This window comes from Triturus cristatus, chromosome 5_2 (genome assembly GCF_964204655.1).
Source record: "Triturus cristatus chromosome 5_2, aTriCri1.1, whole genome shotgun sequence".
Lineage (NCBI taxonomy): Eukaryota > Metazoa > Chordata > Amphibia > Caudata > Salamandridae > Triturus > Triturus cristatus.
Genome location: NC_140588.1, coordinates 404,239,384 through 404,262,899, shown reverse-complemented (window position 1 = coordinate 404,262,899; position 23,516 = coordinate 404,239,384). Strand labels below are relative to the sequence as shown.

The window sequence follows — 23,516 nt, the reverse complement described above, 5'->3', positions numbered from 1 at the left end:
ATGTAATTTTGCTGTTGTAAAATAAAGATTAAAAATAGTTTTATAGAATTGGGCTTTAAGATTCGAAGACAGAAGTATTTTGGCCATTAGAGAAAGGCTCATATAGATATCTACATCGGCATTCCCCAGGTTTCTTGCCCAGTATGTCTCAGTTTTTTCCAGGTCGTCTGGGATCCTATCAAGAAGTAGGGTATAAATATTCCTGATTCGGCTAGACCTAGAGGATATAGTATCCACAATAGGTATTTTATCAAGCTTAATCTTAGGGTTAAAAAGGGAAAGGATGCTCCTAATCTGTATAAATTTAAAATATTGATTATCCGGTATACTAAAAACGCACTGCAACCTGAAAAATTGAAAATCTTGCTCTCCCCACATAAATCCGCTATTGTTCCCACCCTGTACCTTTCCCATTTCTTCCCTATAACATCATTGATCTGGGGTGGAAACAGCGACGAGCGCCAGAGGGGAGTATATCTAGTCACTTTTGGGACAGCGATGAATTTGGAGACTTGTTTCCAGACCTTCCATGCGCTATAAATCACTTTGGACCGTACCTTTTTATAATAGCTCGGTTCTAGCTGTCTAAGTAGCAACCCAGGAGCTTCCTTCCCTAAGGACAGTTCGTAAATAGTGGGTATTCTTTGGCCTTGGTCTATGACCATATCATTATCAAAGATAAACAGGGAGGCCATTTGTTGGAGAAGGGCCGCCCAGTAATAGAGGGTGATATTAGGGATTGCAAGGCCACCCCTATCTTGTGGTAAAGCAAGAAATGTAATCGCTCTTCTTACCTTCCCATATTGCCACATAAAGCTGGAAAAAATTGACTATAACGCACTCAGTGTCTTATCTTCTATGGCCAGCGGTATTGCACGGAACAAGTAAAGAATTTTTGGTAGCATGGTCATTTAAAAAAAAATTCCTCTCCCTATAATAGATAAATGCAGCCCGTTAACCCTTCTTAGATCGTTCCCTATAGTTTTAATCATAGGCTCAATGTTACAATTAACAATTTCATCAACCTTAGGACTTATACGAATTCCAAGATAAACCCCTGTATCTGCTTTCCTTGGATCGATAAAGTCTATATGATCCGTGCACAATATAATAGTTTTCCCTTTATTCAGAGCATATCCAGAAAGAAGCCCATAGCTCTCAGCAATTTTATTTATTTCAATAATTGCCTCAGCTGGGTTCGGAGTTAAAACTGCAACATCATCGGCATAAGCCAGGACTTTAGTCTCATAGTCGCCCGTGTTAATTGGCCTAATATTCTGATTCAAGAGAAGTTTTACCACTAAAGGATTAATATAGAGAGCGATTAAAATCGGGGAGCAGGGGCATCCTTGCCTGGTCCCTCTTGATATATTAATATTATTGGATTCCTTCCCCATGAGCTGCAATCTTGCCCTTGGTTGAGAATACATTGCCTTAATAGCTTTAATGAATTGCGGCCCAAAGCCATTAAGCTCTAATATACCCCATAAAAATTCCCAAGGCACTCTATCGAAAGCCTTCTCGGCATCGAGAAGGATCATAGACATCCGGCCGCCTGTCTCATTTATAGTGTCAAACAGAGAGATGACCCTACGGGTATGATCAGTTGTTCCTTTGCCCGGAATGAAACCATGCTGCCAAGGGCTGACCAGACGTTCTATGACCCTTCCCAGCCAAGTAGCTAGTATTTTAGAATATAGTTTACTATCTGAGTTGATCGGTGAGATCGGACAGGAATGAAGATGGATTCTCTACCGGCTTGCCTTTTTTGGGGAATATTACAATATCTGTCTCCTTCCAGGACTCAGGGGGGGGTTCCATTATACTGTACTCCCTTAAATAGGTCCAGAAGAAAGGGTGTTATAACAAAGCCTAAAATCTTGTAAACTTCAAGCAGTATTTTATCAGGTGCCATTTCTGACAGTGCTACATGAACTTCCTCTAGAGTAATTTCTGCTTCTAACTCGTCGCTTGATGCCTTATCCAGGCCCCCTTTAAATTCGATTTCTTCGAATAAGCCCACTAGGCCCTGGGCTACTTCCAATCAATCTTTATTAATGTCATCCTGATATAAGTTTTGATAATAATGTTTAAAACCTTTGACTATCTCTTCAGGGTCAGAATGCGCTTGTCCATCTATTTGTAAAAAAGATATTACGTTAAGGGATATCTTTTGCCTAGTATAAAGAGCCAGCCTCTTGCCTACTTGCTCCCCATTTTCATAGATACTGTTCCTATGGGATTGATATGCCTCTGCTGATCTCTGCTTCAGCCAACTGTTTAATTCTGTTTTTAGGGCAATTATCCGTTGTTGAATTTGGCTTCCCACCTGTCCCTGTGTTATAATTGTGGCATATTCTTCTTCAGCCAAAGCTAACTCCTGTGATAATTGTTGATTCCTGGTCTCCCGCTGCTTCTTAGTCCTGGCAACAAAGCTTATTGTTTCCCTTCTGAGACTAGCCTTAAAAGAATCCCAGACCACCCCCCTGCTGGCACTGTAACAGTTAATATCAAAATATTCCTGTGCCCAGGCTTTGATGAATTCGATATATTCATTGTTAACTAGTAATTTTCTGTCGAACGTCCACTTACTTCGTAGTCTCCTAAAGCTGGGTATATCTATTTCTAGGATCAAAGGGTTATGATCCGAGATTATTTTGGGTAGTTTCCTAATACCAGCTTGTTCTAATAGATCCCTCGTGCCGTAGAAGTAGTCAATCCTAACAAACTTTTGATGAGGACAGGAGAAATATGTATAACCAGGGTTAGTCGAGTTTTTAAAATTCCAAATATCAACCAGACCATGACTATTCTTGAGGGAATATACTGGCACATGCATCAATATTGGCTGTTGCGATTCCTTACTTGTGATTTTTAAGGAATCGCAATTAAGGAATCGCAAAAGCCTATGCATGTAGAAATCGCTTGAAAAATAGCGATTTCTAAACATTCCTTAATTGCGACTCACAAATTGCGAGTCGCAATTAAGGAATACCTCCTCATTCATTCCTATGGGCCAAGAGGCCCATAGGAATCAAAGGGAAGACATTCTCAATTTGCGATTCTCAATTAGAGAATCGCAAATTGAGAATGCAATTTCAAGGGTGCAAGGGTGTCAAGAGGACACCCCGTTGCACCCCTGAAATCGATCTGTGCACAAATGTTGCGCACACACATGTCCAAAGGACATGTGTGTGTGTAACGTACGACTTTGAAAAATGCACTTTAGTGCATTTTTCAAAGTTTCCGCTATTTACCATGTGGTATGATTCCACGGTAAATAGCAGGCCCAAATAGCGAAATCGCTATTTTTAAAGGCATCTTGCATCGCAGTTAAGGAATCGCAATTTGCGATTCCTTAAATGCAATCGCAATTTAAGAAATCACAAAAATTTGCGATTTCTTAAATTGTCAGTGGCAAGTTGTTACATGCATCGCAAAAGCTATTTTTGCGATCGCAAACGGCCGATTTTTGCGATTCGCTCCGTTTGCGATCGCAAAAAGCTTTGATGCCTGAGCCTGTTAGATCCCTATGTACTTTAGGTTTACGCCCAGAGTAACCCCTTTATCTCTGATTCTCATTTCCTACATCTAGCGAGATATTTAGATCACCACAAAAGATTAAGGGGTTTGGCCATGTAGCAAGTTCTGTTTCTAAGACTTCGAATATCTGAGGGTCATCTTGATTTGATCCGTAGACCAAACATATTATGACTCCTATTGCAAGCTCGACTATGACCCACCTTCCCAGGGCATCCGCTGCCTTTCGCTTAGCTAAACCTAAAGAAGCTTTGGCCAAAATGGCCACCCCATCGATATTAGAAGTATGTGTTGTGCAAGTCAAAATATTGTACCCTGCAACCCTCAGTAGTTCTCTTTTTCCCCCAAGGAATATGTGTCTCCTGTAGACAGACTACATCCGCGGAGTTTAGCCGCATGAGTTCTGCATATCTGAGCCTCTTTGCCCTGTCATTTAAACCAGCTGCGTTCCATGAGCATATGGTTATCTTCCCCATCTTGAGTTCAGTTTAATTTCAAGAGATGGCCACTTTAATCTTCTCTCAAGTTCTTGCTCATACAAATCAGACCTCCAATTCTGCCTTTCATTAACCTTTTGTTTTTAGCTGCTTCTTAGTTTCGATTTTATTTCTGGAAATGTTTTTTTTATCTTGCCTTTTACCCACCACCCAGCCCTCTCCCTCCCTTCTGTGCCCCCCCACCCGCCCAGCATCCCCACCTCCCCACTCAAGGCATTCAGACTCAATCTTGAGTCTGTTTGTGATGAGTGTGCTACACAGAGCGCGAGCCCTGATACTTAACCTTTCACAGATACTTAAACTTTTTTAATACATGCTGCTCCTAGAGCCCCGCTCTCCATAGGCATTATTTCATACCCATATTTTATGATTTAAGTTATCATTCTAATCCATACATGCCTTAAAAAAAAAAAAGGGCCCCCACATGAATCATAATACAATCACAATATCATCACTATTTCAGCATAGTTTCTTTTACTCCCTTAACCCCTAAGGATAAGGTCATCCTAGTGAGTGTTTCTGCCTTAAACATGATAGTCTGAGCCTAGCCAGAAAGCCCATCCAAATACTCCTTAGCCTTTATTTCCGATAAAAAGAATTTCGTTTGCCCCCCCAGATCACTTTGAGCCGAGCTGGATTGTTTAAGAAGGCTTGCGCTTTTTTATCTTGGAAAGGCTTGATAAGCTGACGCAGCCTCCACCGTCTTTCGACAGTGGAGTGGCAGAAGTCCGGGCGGACAAAGTAAGAGATCTCGTTCCTAGATCTTTTAGCTTCAGGCCGTGCTTTCTCGCAAACAGCTTGGCGCAGCAGAAAATTGCCAAAGTACACCAGGATGGCACGAGGGAATGCGCCTGCTCTTGCTGGTTGCTTCTGAACAAAAGGAACACGATGGGCACGTTGCACCTCTAGTGCCCAGTTCCAGTCTCTAAGTTCTGGCAAGGAGTCTCGCAGTAGGTCTACCATATATGATCGAGTGTCTGTCCCCTCTGCCCCTTCCGGAACCCCCAGGATCCGAAGATTATTCCTCCGCTGGCGGTTCTCAAACTCCTCCAGCTTCCACTTGACGTCCATCAGCTGTGTCTCGTGAGAGTCAACTAAGTTTTGATTTGAAACCAGGTCAGCTTCAGTGGAAACGACCCTTGACTCAAGGTCAGTCAACCGCTCCCTAAAAGCACTGCATGTCTTGGTTAGCTTTCGTACAACCCCCTGCATCTTACGCATAGCAACCTGAGCCTTGCGCCCTGTTGGCGTGTCTCCTCTCGATGTAGTGAGATAGCTTGAAAGATAGCTGCTATAGTTGGAGGTGTTGAAGGGGTTGGAGGGGTCGGCCCAGGCGGGTCAGGGTTGGGTTGATCATTAGACTCAGGCATAGGCACAGGCGTAGGGTTTGTAAGTAGATTTATGGGAGTATAATCCCAGGCTAAATCCTTCCCCCCCTGTTTCTTTTTCTTTTTCCTCGTAATAGTTTTTGATTTGGCCTCCTCTGGTGACTCCTGGTCACTATCGCTAATGTCAGTGGTATATGATGACACCTCTGACCACTCACCACCATCGGATAGTGAAAAGAAAAAGTCACTAGGTTCTTGTTCCTTGTCCAGATCATTTTGCCGGATATTACAGGGGTTAGAGATGATTTGCTGCTGCTGCTGGTTTGCATAATAATCGACTTGCCCCTTACTAATATTGTTTATATTAGGGGTGCATTGCGGATGGCTTGGAGTTGCAACGGCGGGGTTGATGACTGGATTTACACTGAGCCCTTGAGCAATTGTAATTGCAGTAGTAGTCTCCCCTACGCCCACCATATCCACAGAATCAACCTGGATATGGGGTCTGTCGGCTTTTAATAAAGCTGACTTGTTAAACTGAGCAGCAGCAGGCAAAGAGCCCTCTGACCCCCCAGCAACAGCAACAGTCTCAGCCCGATGTAAGGAGGAGCCCCCCCCTAACATACCTTCTATGTTGGCAGTGTGGGGGATATTTGTAAGACCTTCGTTCAGGCCCCCAGTCTCCATGTCGGGTTTCTCTGCCTCTCTCCATTCTGGTGACAGATCCTGCCCCACAGCAATGCGTACAGCACTCCCGATCGTCTCAGGGCAGAGCTTGTTCTGAAACCGCCCCTCGTGACCCAGAGCTGTTCTCCCCACTGTGGTTGAGCTGCTGAGAGGGCCGGCCGGTCGTCCCTTCTGAGTTGCCCCGCCTCTTCCTCTCCTCTCCAGTTCAGGATCGGCTCCAGCTCCATGTCGAGCACGCTTCGGTGTCTGCGCGGGCGTCCCGGCCGACATCTGAAGCGCCGCTGCACCCAAGGCCAACTCGCCTTGCTCCAGCACCGCCGACTCCTCTTGTAGTGCCTGCCTAGCTGTTCGACGCCGCCGCTGCTTTAGGACCCATCGCAGTAGATCTTGGAGGCTTGACCGCCGGGTCCCCAAGCCTCGCTATCCAGCACTCTCCTCCGCAGTGGACAGGACCGGTACCAGCAAGCACACGTCCAAGATGCCGCAGCACAACCAGTCCTATCGCGGTTCCCAGCACGTGGAGATAGCTCACGCCGGACTTAGAGGAGCCAGGTAAGTCTGTTTTATTAATTTCCAAAGTCATTCTGAGAGTATTGAGAACAGCATCATTCCTTTCGGGCTCGCTGCGCTCTGTGTGCACCTACGGTCTCAGACGACCGCCATCTTGCCTCTATACTCAGATGTCAGTCGAGAAGCATATTTTCCAATTCCTGCACCGCGTTACATTTCATGGAAGCTAAGGCGTTATCTGCATGCAAAATTTTCTTTTATTAGTTCCATCCCAGGAGAACCCAAAATGTACAAAAAAGTATAGCTTTAGTGTTTTCTAAAATTGAACAGAGGCATTGATTACTAGGTGATACAGCAAACACAGGGCTGACCATGATTTGTGAGCAACTCTCCTGTAAATTGAGACAGGATAAGGCAAATGGGCTGGTTGCTGTGGTAATGCTGAGAGAAGAGATTCTGATTTCACACCTAGTGCCATACAGTAAGGATGGTGCTTTAAGTGACTCATCAAAATATTCAATATAGTTCTGCAGATAACTATGCTGTATAACAGTTACATTTAATATAGGTAAGGAGGCAGCCTAATTGGTTGGGGATGTATGTGCAAATATGATTGAGGTATATCTAGCATTCACATTGTTTACCATTTTGTTTGCTGAGTTCATCTGGATTATTCCTATATATATGATTTGTGGAATAATAGCACATAAAAATATTAGTTTATAATAAAATGTGAATGTCTGTGTGTCCGCCAACATATAACTTATTAGGCGAGTGAGCAACAGTGCAAGTTTTCCTTTGCTCTGAAAAGGTCGCAGTTTCTTCTTGGGACTAATGAAATCTATTGGCTGTAACTGCAATAACTTTGGCATGGGATACCCTATAATTCAGCAATCATTAATGCATGTTTAATCAGCCCCATCAATCAGTAATCTGTAGTGCATTTTCAGAATTGCACCATCGCTCATTTGTCTTCATGGTATGTTCAAATTTAGAGTCACAAATTTGGAGTGTCAGGTCAAATTTGTACCAAATTCGGCCACATGGCCGCCTTTGCATTAATACTTTAGTGGACCCAAAGTAAGTGCTATTTTTTGTTTATTGCATAGAAAATAGCTTCACCATGACACGTTTTGACAGCTTTCTGCCTTGATCACATGACCATATATATATAAATGCCTGACATGTAAGGCCTGTAAAGTGGGAAGAAATTTGCAAACAATCAAAGATCCTAAAGGTCAAACTTTTGAAATTAAGGAAACCATTACTTGTGAATCCCAGTTTATTGTGTATCTAATTGAATGTTGCTGTGGAAAACGATATTTAGGATCAACTATATGTCCGCTGAAAAAACGTATATAGGAACACATTCGAGCAATTCAGAACAAAGATACCACCTATGCTATAGCCAAGCATATTCAGAACCACATTGGTAAGACCTGGCTAGACATCAAATACTCAGGTTTAGCCTTGATACCCGACCATGAGAGAGGAGGCAACAGAACTCAAAAACTGCGACGACTGGAATCCAAACTCATAATTCGGTTCAAAACTAAAAATCCGTTTGGCCTTAATGGAGATGAGGAGATGCATGTACATCTATAGAAACTTGTACATGCAAGTTCGATGATGAACTGAAATTCTAGGATTACTGTAATGCTATAAGTCAATCTGTCTCCTCTCCCATCATGTTCCTTGTTTCCTGACTTTTTCTTTCTCTTTTTTTTTTTTCTTTTTCTCTTTTTTTTCTTTTCCATTTTCTCTCTTCTTCCTTGAATGAGTAGATTTATATACTAAGTCATTGGTATAATAATCTCTGTTAAACAATTCATCTCTTAGGTGGTAAAATAATTTGGCACTCAGCCTATAATATCAACTTATGCATTATGCAATACTAATTAACACAAGCAGATGTTAGCATTAATGCCACACGCCGTAATTTAATGAATATTTATTCATGCTCATAATATTGGCCACTTAGGCCAAGCAATTCAAATGAATAATCATTATATTTACCCCTTTGAATGATATCATCTAACAGATAAAACGCTATTAATTGTTCTATATACTACATAGTCCACAATGCATAATTATCGGCTTACTTGGCACTTTGGTATAAAATGATGAAAGTAAAAAAGGACTTGTAACACTACCGTGACCAAGAGCTGTGTTCAGCTTGAAACGCGTAGGTGGAGAGAAATGTAGTCAATAAAATCAATTGACTAATCCGGAGCGAGTGCGGCGTTTCTTTTCAATTTGCAATTTGCTTAGAAAAACTCTATGGGGATAAGTCCTTTCCTCGTCGCCGGCACCAGCACAAGTCGTTCCCCTCAGAAGGACACTTTTATATATATATATATATATATATATATATATATATATATATATATATATATATATATATATATACACACACACACACACATTGATAAGACCAAAGGTTATAGGGACGTTATAATAAAGCTGAGATTTCATTCGTACAAAACCAGTGACATTCAGCGGTTTTATTTAGTGAGCTTATTACAACACGCGCCCCCACAATGCACTGCTTATGACCTCACATATCACATCACTTATGACATCATCGAGTGACTGTGAGTGTTTTTAAAACGCTTATGAGTGTTAAATATACATACAAGGGATATTGGTAAATCAGTGGGTGTATGAGTGCCTGTAAGGATGATTCAGTGGGTGTGTAACTGACTGTATAAGTGACCTATTATGTGTCTCAGTAAATGTATGGGCGAGTGGTTGGTTGTGTGAATGTCTGTATCAGTGTGTCAGTTGGTGTCTAAGTGGCTTTCTGGGTTTGAGAGTGGGTACAGGAGTGGCTGTATGGGTGTGATTGGTTGTTGAGTGTCTGTGTGGGTGTCTGAGTGTCTGTGTGGGTGGGTAAGGTGTTGTGTGACTGCCCATATGGATGAGTGAGTGGGTGTATGGATTAGTGAGTGCATGTGTGAGGGGCTGTATTGGTGACTGAGTATGTGTATGGCTGTGTCAGTAAGTGAGTGGATGCATCAGTGGTATGTTGGTGAGTAACTGCATATATGAATGCAGTATAGGTAAGTGTTGGGGTATATGAGTGACTGCATGAGTGAGTGGGTGGTTGTGAGAGTGAGCTTGTGTCAGTGACTGTATAGGTGAGTATGTGTTAGTAGCTCTATGAGTAAGTGAGTGGCTGTATGTGTAACTGTATGGGTGAGTAAGTGGCTGTGTAATTGACTCTATGGGTGAGTGAGTAGGTGTGTGAGTAGCTCTATGGGTGACTGACTGTGTGAGTGGCTGCATGAGTGTATGAGCGGATAAGTCAGTGGCTGGATTAGTGAGTGAGCAGGTGTATGAAAGGCTGTATGGGTGAGCGAGTGGATGTGTGTGTAGACCTATGACTCAGTGAATGGGTGTGTAAGTACTGGTATGGGTGTGTCAATGGGTTTGAGAATTGTAGTGTGGAAGTTGGAGTGGGTGTATGAAAGGTTATGTTAGGATTGAGTGGGGGGGGTCAGAGATTCTGTGGATGATGTCATCAGTGATGTAATTTGAGATGTCATCAGTGATGTCACTTGTAATATCATGAGTGATGTAATATGTAAGGTAATAAGCAGTGCATTGCGGGAGCGCAGTTATAGTTAGCTCATTAAGTATAATGGCTGAATTTCACCGTTTTCTACATGTGAAATCTGAGTGACTTTCTGAGGTTTTTTAAATGCAAATTCCTAACTATAAAGTCCTTCTAACCTTTCATTTTTCAGTGAATTTTTAAGGTTTTTTAAATGCTAATTCCTAACTGTAACATCCCTGTAATCTTCATATTTTTCAGTGAATTTCTATAGTTTTTTAAGTAGTAGGCGCGTTTGCAGAGTGGCGGGCAAAGGGGGCTAGGTCTCTGACCAGCTCTCAGGAATCCCATTGTGTAGGATGTTCAGATGGTATCAGGTAGGCTTCTTGGCCCTCCCAGGAGAAAAGTGGACGTCATGCCCCAACCAGTAGTGTGCCAAGAGACGCGTTTGCAGAGTGGTGGAGAAAGGGGGCGTTTCCACCAAGGAACTCCTGGCAATCCCGCTGTGTGGGACTCCACTTCAACAATCTTTTTGCACAATTATTAATCCTCCACGCTCAATGTAGGGGCATTTTAGGGCTCAATTCACAAAGATCTAGCTGTGATTTATTCTTTAGACATTCCTGGCTTATTCCTGAATTTCAGTGCATCTGGTGAGTTTCTGGCTTACGCCTCTAATTCACGAGTAAGCCAGGAGTGCTAGAAGTGTACGTCATTGCTACTGATGGCAAAGGTTTTGTTATTCAGACTCTCAGTTATTGCTGTGCTAGATAGTGTGAGTAAAGTGTTATTTGATTCACCAAGTGTGGTTGTAGTTTACGTGATTGATCACTGCAGAGGTCTTATAAGGTGATAGCTGAGCGTCATCAGCGAGATGATATTATATACAGCTTTAACTCCTACCCCTTGAGTGACTTGCATCTTGTGTGGCATTGATCAAAGGGGTAAGAATTATTGGAAGTTGTTTAGAAGACACAATGATCCAAGATCCTTGCACAACAAAAGGCATAATGGTTAAGTACTTGAAAGTTGTAGGGCTGCTTCACATTTCAACTTTCATATTGGAAGTAACAACTGTGATGTGCCCTTGATGCTGAAATATGAATCTACAATGAACAATTAGTGGATATTGTAATGAAACTAAAGCAATATACTAACATAAGAAACAAAACAGTAACAGTATAATTCTGTATTTTAAAAGCATCTGTGGACCCGTATCTTAGACACAGTCTACCACATGGATGTCCATTTGTCTGTGTCTCGTATGCTGAAGGGTCCCTCCATCATTAGTGCCCAGATCATTGTTTCCATTGCATAAGCAGCCTATAACACATGTTATCTGGAAAGTAGCTATGGTAGGGGTCACTTGTATTTCCATGATGCAATGAGATCAGATTAAATCCAGGTGTTATTGCAGTTGTCATGTTTGTCCTCCCAAATTAAGTATGTGTGTGTGAATAGGCCAAAAAACGCACAGGTAGTGGGCCTTCTATTCTCAGTGCAACTCTATTCTTTGAAATATTTTGATATTAGAGTTTTAAATACCATTAGCTTCTCTGTTTGATGGTAGAAAGGAACTCTTTCCAGTCACCAATTCCAAAGGTAAAACTGCAAAATACTCTGCATTCATGAAAATATAAAAGGAGGGCAAACCTGAAGCCTACTGTCAGTATTTATCTGTGTTCATGACATGAGCCATATCAGACAGCTAAAGCATAGCTGTGGTGGAAAAAAAGATAGTGGTTGGTTCCCCTATTAACAAGCAATGGCAAAGCCAATAGGTCTCAACTATGCTAGGTCTATTGGCTTCGTCACTGTTTTTTCAGCCATGTTGTACATCAGCATGGCTGTTGTGCAGCATGGCTGAAAGTAAAAGAAAAAAGCTGTATGCTGCTGAACAGAGTACCTAGTTCCTGGTCGCAACAGCGAGATGTGGGGTGCAGATGAGCGATGTGGCAATTTTCTTCACGCAGTGGCGGCAATGTGTCCGGTCAGTTAAGCTAAGCACCGGTTCCGAGTGTGGCAGTTCTGAAGGTTCGATGTGTCGATGTTCTCCACACAGTGGCGGTGGTGCGTTGGTTCAAAAGTGGCAATTCTGGATGCAATGAAGCTGTTCCGAGCGTGATTCACTGATTCTACTCCAGCAACAGAGTCGATGCACCAATTCTGCTACACGCAGACTAGAGATGTGTTGATTTCTCTGGGTCAAGGATCTGAGTCCACTTCCAGTGAACCATGTACAGGAGCAGGGGGAGAGACTTTGATACCCCTGAGTCTCAAGCAATGGGAGGCAAGCCAACAAGCCCTTGGATCACTTGGGTGAAAGGAAGAGTCCAGCTCTCCTCAGCAGGCTCAGAGGGCAGCAGGACAGTGCAAGAGAAAAGCAGGCCTTCTAGGTCAGCAGTCCAGCAGAGTGTCAGTCCTTGATGCAGCACAGTAGTTCTTCTGACAGGGTCCAGTTGCAGGTCTAGAAGTGTCCAATTTGTAGGGGTCAGAGCTCCAGTACTTATACTCAGTTGTGCCTTTGAAGTGTGGGGTGACTTCAAAGAAGGGTATTTGAAGTGCACAGAAGCCCTTCCTTCCCAGCCCTGGCTCCAGACTATCAGTAGGGAGTATTCAGTCCTTTATGTGGGGACAGGTCACTGACTATTCAAGTGTAAGTGTGAGCCCCTCCCCCCCTTCCTGCCCAGGAAGAGCTCTCAGAATGCAATGACTATTGAGACAAGCCTAAACTTCCTGTGTTTGTGGCTGTCTAGCAGAAATGCACAAAGTGCAGATGTCATCTACCCCAGATGTGTATTGGAGACAGGCTGCTGGCACACATAGCTGTAAGATAAGAGAAATGTGTAAAAGTGGCATTCCAAAAACAGTATTGTTAAATCCAAATGTACCAGTAAGGATGATTTATTATTATCATTCCAAATATATAAAGCATGACAGAGCTACTCCTTTCTGATCAGGAACTACAGCTTAAAAGTGTATTTGTCAGGTCGCATTGTCCCGCTGTACACTGACAGGCTGTAGCGGGAGTCAGAGAGAGAGTCACTCCTGTGTATCGGGAACTCCAATTACCGTCGTTCCTCACGCTCCTGACGTATCACGCAGTCTTGTACGTGTCATCAGGAAACCGGGATATAGCTGGAAGAAGTATCCACAGGACTGCCGATTATTTGTGTTTTCCTGCGACTTATGGATTTTCATACAGAGATCGAGGTCCGGTAAGGGTGCTTGTAGCACCAACATTTGCTTTTCCTCAAGTACCTTGTGATTTGCGGGGCTTTCGGATAACCACAGCTTTTTCCACCGTCGGCGAGTCTGGAGTTTGCAGTCTCATACGGAGGAGAAGCTTATTGGGATATATCTAGAGAAGCCTATGCTTACCCCTCCACCCACTCTCCCTGAAAAGAGTAAGGACGTGCTTACATTTCCTTGGTTGGCGAGTCCTTTCCTAGCAACTCATGCGGAGGAGATTTTCTTTGAACATTTAATTGAAGAGGAGGGAGTGAAGAAACTCCCATATTGTTCTTGTGTTTTTATTGGAGGGGTGCCCTTCAGGCTTTGAGATATTACAGCCTGATATATTCTAAGTACCCTGCTGCCTTAATCTTAGGGAGTGGAGAAACTCCCATTTTTGTTCACTGTTTAATTGTTGGAAGCCTGCACTTCAGGGCTTGGAACTTATACAGTGTGATACATTCCTAGTACTCAGCTGCCTTGATATTCCTGGAGTTACATCAAGAACAAAGATACTAAGCAGTGGCATTTTCTTTTGTGCTTTCTTCTGTTCTTTAACAGGGGGGGGGGGTCAGTAGTGGGTGATTGGAAGTCTGACGCTATGGTCCCCTTTGGTTCATTCCAGCCTGCTAATAAGGGTAGACGTGTTGGTCAAGGAGTTTCGTATTGTTACTGGCATTGAACAGGCTTTATCTATGGAAAGGGGTGTTCATTAAAACTTTCCATGTTGTTGTTTCCCCGTTACAGCATTCATGTTGGAATCCTGAATACACCCTCTCATCTCTCCTGTTATAGGGTTGATTATTTTCATTTACAGGTAGCTCATTATAGATCATACACACTTCTACATTTCACCTGCTGATTTTAATAAGTGGCTATTGTACGTAAAGGGTATCTTACTACTCTCTCTTATCATTTATAGATCTCCCTCCCTGCAGTCCCTAGCCTTTCCTTCCCCCACTTGACCATTCCAAGAGACTGTGTCATTATATAATCCAGACTTGGGGCTTTTGAGAGGTGGACTCCTCTGAGCATCGGCACGGCCCTGAGAATAAAACGACAATCGAGACAGTATTAAGGAATTCCCAATGTTAACCTACAAGAGGAGTAGGCCTCACAGAAGTGAAAATGAATTTAGGTATTTTTTACTACCAGGATATGCAAAACGTAAAAGCACCTGTCCTACCTTTTACTTAAACAGAAACCTAGCCCATGGGCTACCTAGGTTCTACCTTAGGAGTAACTTGTGTATAATAAATAAGCTTGGCAAAGGCTTTTTAAATGGCAACTCGAGATGACAGTAAACTGCACTCACAGGTCCTGCAGTGGCAGACCTGAGACAGGTTTCAAAAGCTACTTGTGTTGATGGCACTATCAGTGCTGCAGATCCACTAGTAGCATTTAATGTACAGGCCCTGGGTATATGAAATACCACTTTACAAGGGACTTATTAGGAAATTAAATATGCCAATTATGTATACACCAATGTTACTATGTTTAGGGGAGAAGCACACAGACCTTAGCACTGGCTAACAAAACGACTCAGAAAAAAGAGAAGGTAAGAGGGCAAAAATGTTTGGGGGAAGACCATCCTAAGGCTGACAGATCAAACAGTAACATGTCAAGAAAATGATAAAGGAAGAAGATATATTTCCTGGAGAACTGGTGTACATCATCTGAGCCAAGTCAGACACTTGAACCCTGATATAACTGGAGATCATTGCTGCTACAGTGTCCACTGAGAGAATAGTTGATCATCTCATGAAAAGAGGGCAGATATGAAGTTACAGATCCATGAGAAGGCCTCTGCCTTCATCCAAGTTAACACAGGTCAATTGGTTCAGGTTAGTGATATGACCTGAAACACGCTTATGTCAGGAGGAGGTAAATTAGTGATACATGTTGTTTGTACAGCCACATTGTATTGCTTTTGGGGGACCTGCTCGGAAAGAAAGAATAATTTATCTGTCTCAGAACTCTTGCTGGAATAAGTAAACTCTCAATTATCAGGTAAATGTTTTTAGAAATACATTTGTGCAAAGTTACATTAGTAAATATATAGTAAATACGTTCACAGACTGGCACTCCAGGCCAAATTGCTGGCCAAAGCATTACCATACATTAAATGGCTTCATGTTTTCAGTGATTACAAAGAACCAGATTAAAAAATCCAGGGGCCTCAAATACACAACCAGGTGCCTAAAATGGAACTTTGTACTGTGTCATGGTTAACAGCTTTGATTTGATCATGGTAAATGGGTGTGTTTATGCAGGGTGGGAATTTTGTGTGCTTTATGCTTCCCTTTGTGCTTGCTGGGTACCTTCTTTCGCTTCTAATTAATTGGGAGCTACTCATGATCCCTAGGAAGAGGCAATTGATTAAGCCGTCTTCTCTACTATTGGTTTCCCTTGTGGAACCTAAAAGGCTATACACAGGCTATATTTGTTTTGTCCTGATGAAGACCCTAGTTGATGTCTTTCATCTTGCACGATAATACAGGGGTCGAACCGTCAACGCTCGTTTAGAAGCGCTAGTCCACCTTGACCATTACAAATAATAAGGAATACAACCTTAAGTCATACTGAGACTAACATCATGTTTTCACGCTCTATTTATATGCAATTGTTTGTCATGTAAATAATCCATGTATCTATTGTATTATGTTGTGGTAACTGTACAATTCACTTCATTTTATATGCTTTGTTTTTGAATTGATATATGATGTCTTGCTTCAGAATAACATATGATTCTTTACCATATAAAGTTTAAATTTGATTCCAGCAATACGATTAATTTGTACATTTTTTCTTGAGTATGTGTTTAGACATCTTTTTTCAAACATTTAGTGTATAACACGGTATAAGGGGATATAAGATACATTTTTATAAAGTGTGTTGTGGCAGAACCACTGTTCGTTTAATGACATTGTCCCTGTCAGGTTCGTAAGGGGTTACGCGATCTGCCCTCCGTGCACGGAAACGCACGGGGGGCAAGAAAACGACATTTCCTGGCATGCCGCGCGGTTCACGTCACATGTGACGCGGACGTTGTAGACGGAAAGAATAAAGACGGCAGCCGCCTGAAGACGCTGCCGATTATTCTTCCGGTGTAGCGGTCTTCATACTCCTTTGGATGTTCCTGGGATCACCAAGGATTTAGGGTGTTCCTCAGGTCTTTGTCGTTCCTTCGTTCTGGATCAATGCGGTGACAAGCTCCCCGTGTTTTCCTCCGTGCCTTCCTCTGTTGGCTGAGACGCGCAGGACTTGCGGTCTCGAACAGGGGAACCTTAGTGAGCGCTCTCGCTCAGATCAGCCTCTCAACACCTACAGCAATAACTCGGCGGTGAGTACACCGCCCTCTTCGCCAGACTCCCCTGTTGGAGGAAACACATAGGTCTGTTGTTTCTTGCAGGGGAGTGTAGGTGCCTTTAATGGTGCTTGGGTTGCTTTTTCCCTTGTTGGAGAGACCACACAGCTTCCTCGGTCTCATGCAAGGGAAGAAAACGCACCCGCGAAACACTTCCGCTAGCACCTCACCAACGTGGAAGTAAGTGACGCCTTTGTACATATATAACCTGTGGTGCAGAACAACCCTTGATTTTGTTGTCGTTTGGTTATTCTTTCTTTAGCGTCCTTGAGAAGAGAGATCCGTCGGTAAGGGTTAACTTTGGCAAATCAGGAAAATAGACAGAGAACCTGGGTAGGTGCAGGGTTGGGCGCTTTATTTAAAGGTTCATAAGAATGCTACAAAGAAGGGAGGGGAAGCGGAACATGAAGCCATCCCTAAACATTGTATCCTCTATTGTTTTCTCATTTGCCTAGAAGGTGTTCTGAACTTGTCATCGCCCTCTGCTCTCTACTGACGCTACAAACCCCGTTATTCTTTATTTCAGGTAGGAAGTGTAATAGAGAAGAAATAGGCTGTATAGATAGGTTGTGGGGATGTACTGAGCTAGGAGGTCTGACGCTGTTTTCTTGTCTCCTTCGCAGGTCTCCCTCCCCGAAGTTCCTACCCTATCCTTCCCCCGCTCAAATACCTCAATAGTCTGTGTGAACATTGCTTGTCCAGACTTGGGGTAATTCAGAGGTGGGCCCCCTTTGAGCATCAGCACGACCCCGAGGAATCGGATGGAGGAGCACGACAGTCCCCAGGTTCTGCATGTTACTGGGTAACCCCATTGATTAATACTGGGTTCCTACAGGCAGCATTACCATTTTCACTCCTTCATTTTGTATCTGTAGCAGGAATTTTGAGGGAACTGAAATTCAGTACTCATCTGATTGGTCTTTAGAGCTTGCAATCTCTCCTCACTTTTCCTAGTTTACTTGTCTATTTAATGGTGACAAATTTGTCTCATGTTAGATTATCCATGATGAGGAGAATGACATGTTCCTTTGGAAAATAAGATTATGTATATTGTGTTTTATTCATAACGTGCACACATTCAAAGTATCATGGCTCAACAAGGCTGAAACTGGTCTGAGATTGCGTGTTTCCTTCTGGAGAGGACCTCACCTGAGAGGTCGGGGAAAACTATATCCTATAGACGGCAGGGTCGGTACAGATTTGCATTAGGCATGTAACTGCCTAGGGTGGCACAGTGGGCTAAAAACGATGGGTTAGAATGCTACCTAGAGAGATTGAGGGTGGTTTGGACTATTTGCCCGCATTTCTCCCATCAACTTTGGACTATTCGATTTCACATCCTAAATGAGCTAGGCTATTGCTAGATGTGGCTTCTTTGCCTGCTGTGCCATAGGTTCCATGCTATTACTCTGTGACGAGGCCTAGCAAAGCCATTGTTGTGCTGGGGTTGTTTGTTTTCCTTTCTGAAAGGGAGTCCTAGCTGGCAGTTTGGGATAGACAGTTCCCATGGAGAGCAGGGTCAGTACTGATTTGCATTAGGCTGGTCTCTGTCTAGAGTGAGATATAATGCTACCCAGAGTGATCACCGGTGGTTTGGCCTATTTGCAAACATTTCTCCATTTTCATTTTGTGTGTTTGAGTGTGAAGACATTATCAGGACAGCAAATACAGTGCTTTTCATTTTCCCGAGAAGGGTTCATAAAAGGATGCAGCAGATACTTTTCTCCGTGGAGAATGCATTAAGGCCAAAGGGACATATTTACTAGGACGGCGATAAATAAACGCAAAGCGCACTTAGCGCTTGTTTATTTATCGCCGTCTATCTCAGGAATTTATCACCCTGGTAACGCGTTATTAACAATGCTTTACTCCAGGGCGATAATATTCCAAGGAAATGGGCCAACATCGCTGGAAAACCAGCGATGTGTCACCCAAAACGGAGATAGCCTTGGTGATACGACCCTGTGGTCGTATCACCATAATCCACCTCCCATGTTAGCAATGGGTTCGTCAGGAATTTAACAGAAGTTAAATTCCTGCGTTAAGGCATAGTTAACGGGATTTAAGATATCGCTACCCCTCGTTGATGATATCACAAAGCTGGGATAGCGATATTTTCCCATGGTGTTTTGTCAGGCACGCCTCCTTTGCATCTCATTAGAGATGCAAAGTGAGGCGTGAACAAAACGGGAGCTGAAACAAGGAAACACGCGCTTATGTGTCCTTGCAAATAATGCAATAGAATTATCGCCGCTTTGCGGCCGAAAACGGCCGCAAAAGCGGCGATAATTATATCACCTGCCCTTGATGATATGCCCCCAAATTCCCCAAGTTCAGCTAATGCCATAAAAATGATGAAGAAAAATGGAAAATCTCTTATTAACTGCTTCCGTCTTGTTCCCAATCATGAAATCCAAAATAGGTTCCGCCTGCAGACAGAAAAACTATTTCGCTCTCTGTGAAATACAGCTGGCGAAATGTTTTTCTTCTAGTCGAAAGAGCAGCCCATGTAGCAAAGCTGTCTGTTTTACTATTTTAGGGAAAAGTACAGAAAAAGGCTTCTTCAAGGTGTAGGTATCAGCCCATTGCACTCCCTTTTTACTTTTGGCTAAACAGGGACTGTGTGGGTCATGGCTAAAAAAAAACTGAAGCTCTCTGACCGTTATGTAGGAACGAGCGCCATCACACATTCAATCATTTTTACGTTAATATTGTCATTGACTTTTTTAGATATTTGCAACCTGACACACAATAAAGTTGTAAATCTGTAATAAAGCCTCACACGGCTGCTAGTTCTCCGAAATTACGAACTTACTAGAAGTGTGCAAGAAATGTCCGATAGATTCAAGTTTCCAGGCATACACCTCGAATACCTTTATTAATGTATTTTCTTTGCAATACTAAAATATGCAAATGCATATTTCTCACTGAATAAAACACCTGTGCAACTACAGATGTACTTGCTAAGTTCATTCTAACAGAAGTAATTCTACTTTTTTCAAGGGGGTAGGGAGGGGAAGAAAATTGTTTGTGCATGACCACATATGTGTAGGCTTATGGGTGTGCACAAACCTCCACGTCATTCCCACCCTGAAGACCTCCTAAAGCAGAAGAGTTGTTTTACTTACAGGGAAATCTGAGTGAGTAAATTAATTTACGACTGAAAAGCCAATGATTCAGATTATAATAAATTGTTATTTGCGAGGGTAGAGTTAACTTACAAACAGAGGAGCCAATCCACAAACTGCACTTTATGGCATGTTTAGTTCTTATAAAATAGTACTAGTCATATACTATAAAATGCTATTCAGAAACCTATGTGCAAAGAACTACATATCCGCCTCCTTAATCATTAATATGAGGAGCGCTCTACCCTAGTTGTGGAGGTCTGCACACATGTATGTATACGTTTTAAAATTAAGTGTGGGAGGAACATGGGGGAGTGGCTAGAAAATAGGGAGGTGATCGGGAGTTAAGGAGGAGTTGTAAGCACGTTTTTAGGGAGAGATATGCAAATACAAACACCCACCCACAAAAGAGTCAGACCATTGCTATTCACAAACTGCACTTCTCAAGGTACTGTAGTCAAAAGGGACCCAAAACAGTTGTAAATGTACTCCAGCCCAGCCTTGGAGTAAGAGTAGCACCACACATGGCCTCTCATGCTTACTGCAATATACTCCCAGATAAAACACTGGAGGCAGGGTCCTAAAAGATCACCCCATAGAAAATAATGTTAAATAAAACAAATCTAATTTTAATTTACAGCTACACATATTTTCAATGTAACATTATTTCATTTAAAATTTAATAAACTAATCTTTTTTTAAAAAGTAAAAAATAGAAATTTTAATTAAAAATGTAATTAATTAAAATAAATTAAACAAATCGATTTTTAAAATGTTACTAATTAGCAATTAAATATTTTGGATTTTTGAAAATCATTTTAAATAATAATTCTAAACTAAATTAATATATTTTATTTATTTAATTATTTAAAACATTTAATTGAATAAGTAATTGTGCTGTAACATTATTTGTTTAAGTTCCAGGTGAATAATAAATATTTCAAATAATTTATATTTTTTATTTTACAATAACACATTTTTTATACTTGTTTTTAAAAGTATAACATTAAATTTCCCTATATTGTATCATGGGGAGATCTACTACTAGTAACTTTACACTCATAAATCCTGTTCTAGCATGCTCCACCGTCTGTTTTGAGGGTGGAAACATGTAAACCTGCACCTACTACTAACTTTACATTTGGATATGGAGAAAAGCAAATTTATGTTAAGTTAAAATTAGACACAGTAATAAGTTAACTCATGAGTAATTAAACACATGCACATTTACTTTGTGAACAGGGCCCAGAGTACGTTTTAAATGGGCCCTTGGTATTGTTGAACAAAAACAAAAAGGTCAATTGATTTCAAATTCTTTCGGAGTTATGGATTTTATAGAGGGAGGTGCCTGCCAGTGATCAATTGGAACATAGCTATAACAAAACTGACAGTGTTTTTTACTTAAATATCAAAAGAAACACATTACTTAATGTCCTCAAATATCATGATGTGAGGATCCACCTATTAACAGAAACTAAGTAAAGTGTCTTAAGAGTAATAAATGTCCTACAGTGATAGTGATTTCATTTCTTCCCTATGGTCCTCAGTCCAGTAATCACTTCATTACTCTGGGCTGCACAGATTTCAAAACAGCCACAGATAGGTCTCATTTATTTATTCGTATATAGCACAGCCTTCTTCTCCAGAAAGAAAGCTACCATGCAGGGCTGGACCTCTGATCGTTACTTAAATCCCAAATTTCTTGGTTTGATGTGGTGACTTAGCGATAATCCGTTCCAACAAATTAATATCATGTTGATCGTGTCTTGTGCCTAAAGGTGAACACAATGCAATTAAGATGCCCAGACTAGGGTATAATACAGTGATAAAATAACTTCTTGGCTCTCAAATCCTATTAGTGGAGATTAAAATAAGTGTATCACTAAAAGCAGCAGCAAGGCATTGTGAAGTTTATGGCCAGTTTGTTGCATGTGAACACACTATCTTTTGTTGACTTGTTAGGTTACTTTATTTTAGCCTGCATTTGCAGAGCACAACTTCTATAAATGCTTTGGTCTCTTGAGTCTGTACTCACTAGGGTATATCTGCAGCCTTTTGCATCATGGGTTTATTTCTGTCATTCACTAAGCTGTGGAGTTATAAGTGGTTATCCCCTTTCACGTGTGTAAATCTGTGGGAGGGCAGTGCTAGCTGCACGGACGTCAGCTCACTAAAATTACATAGGTAGCATGATTGACATCTCCTACTGGGTCTCCTTGATTGCATTGCTTGATTGACACCTTGTCCTATCTTTCACCCATCAACAGTCTCCAGTTATTATTTCTTTACTTATTTATCTACGTTTTTATTTATTTTAATTGAATCATAGCCTTTTCATCAAAGAGTTTTTAAAGACTTGTACAAGATGGCACAGTTACTAACCAAAAACTGAATATAAAAAAGAATACAAAAAATATATAACCTGAGTGAATGAAAAAATTAATAAAAAATAAAGAAGAGGTAGAGTTGTCAACAACACACAGAGATACAAATACAAGGCTCAACCTAACCCTTAAAATGAGATGGTGACGGAAACCAGAAGAGTAAAGATGACTGCTGGAACGAGGGGCCACATAGTAGAACGCCAATGGGCCAGAGTCCAGCAATTAGGTATTTGGAGAGCCAGTCTAGGCAGTCAATCAGTGGGGTTAGCAGATGGGAAAGGCTTCAGGTGATCACTGCCATGTAGGACAGGCAACCGGCATCATGCCCAGCAGTGATACTCAAGGCCCCACCCACAGTTGCTAAGGTGTCCTATGCTAGTTGGCCCTGTCACGAAAGGGCTGTGTGAAAGGGCAACCAATGGAAGCTACAAAAGTAACATGGCTTATAGGTTTCTCCAGGGTGCTTGGACCTGCTGATGCCTTTTCGACTCCAGAGACCAGTCGTAACACGAGAGGACCAGGGGTACCATAGGCAAAGTCATTGGAGCAACAGCAACCCAAATTGATGCCAATGGCAGACTGTAAGAAGGCAATAGTGAATAGAATATTTGTTGGGCTGATGAAAACGAGTTGAGCAAAGATAGGAAATGGAGATAGACACAAAAGAATATCTTATGTTAATTTGAGGGGTAATAAGGACAGCCCTCTGGAGTTACACACTGTTTTTGTTTTTTTTATAAAAAGCAGTTATAGAAAGTCTCTATTTGGCGACAGGATATTAAAATAATTGTTACTACCTGGTATTAAACATATAAGATAAGATACACATTTGTAACCAAAAAAGCTATTATAGAAAGAAATGCTACTTACAAAGTAACTGGTCTGATGGTTTTGAGAGGTCTTCTTGTTTGAAATCTGTCCCAAAGACCCCCTATTTCCTAAAGAAATGTAAACAGGTGAGATGGTAACGATAAAATAGATGTGCATTTATTTGCAATTCAGTCATGGAACTCATCAATAAAGAAAAATACCATTCAGCTGATCTCCCCTGCGCCATGCGCTGTATCTCTACTCAAACTGTAGCTGGGTATCTTCATCCCAAAGCACTTCATGAATAATGTTTGAATGGATCAGAATACAAAAGAGCACACACCAGCAACCACTGACAGCCAGCTTTATAGATAAGAGATTTTCCCACTTTGTGGAAAAGGGCAAAGACGAGGGCGAGTTGTTTCAGTGATATTTGTAGATCCCAAAAGAGAAGGAATTTATGTGTGGCCAGTAC

The 23,516-nt window shown here is 41.8% G+C and overlaps 1 protein-coding gene across 1 annotated transcript in view; it reads right to left on the bottom strand.

The window, feature by feature from the left end:
• SPMIP7 (sperm microtubule inner protein 7) overlaps positions 1–23,516 on the bottom strand; it is a 262,293-nt gene that overhangs the window by 53,244 nt on the left and 185,533 nt on the right. Inside the window, exon 5 of the mRNA XM_085606619.1 lies at positions 23,102–23,169. Coding sequence (XP_085462745.1) covers positions 23,102–23,169 — 68 coding nt within the window. The remainder of the gene's footprint in view (positions 1–23,101; positions 23,170–23,516) is intronic.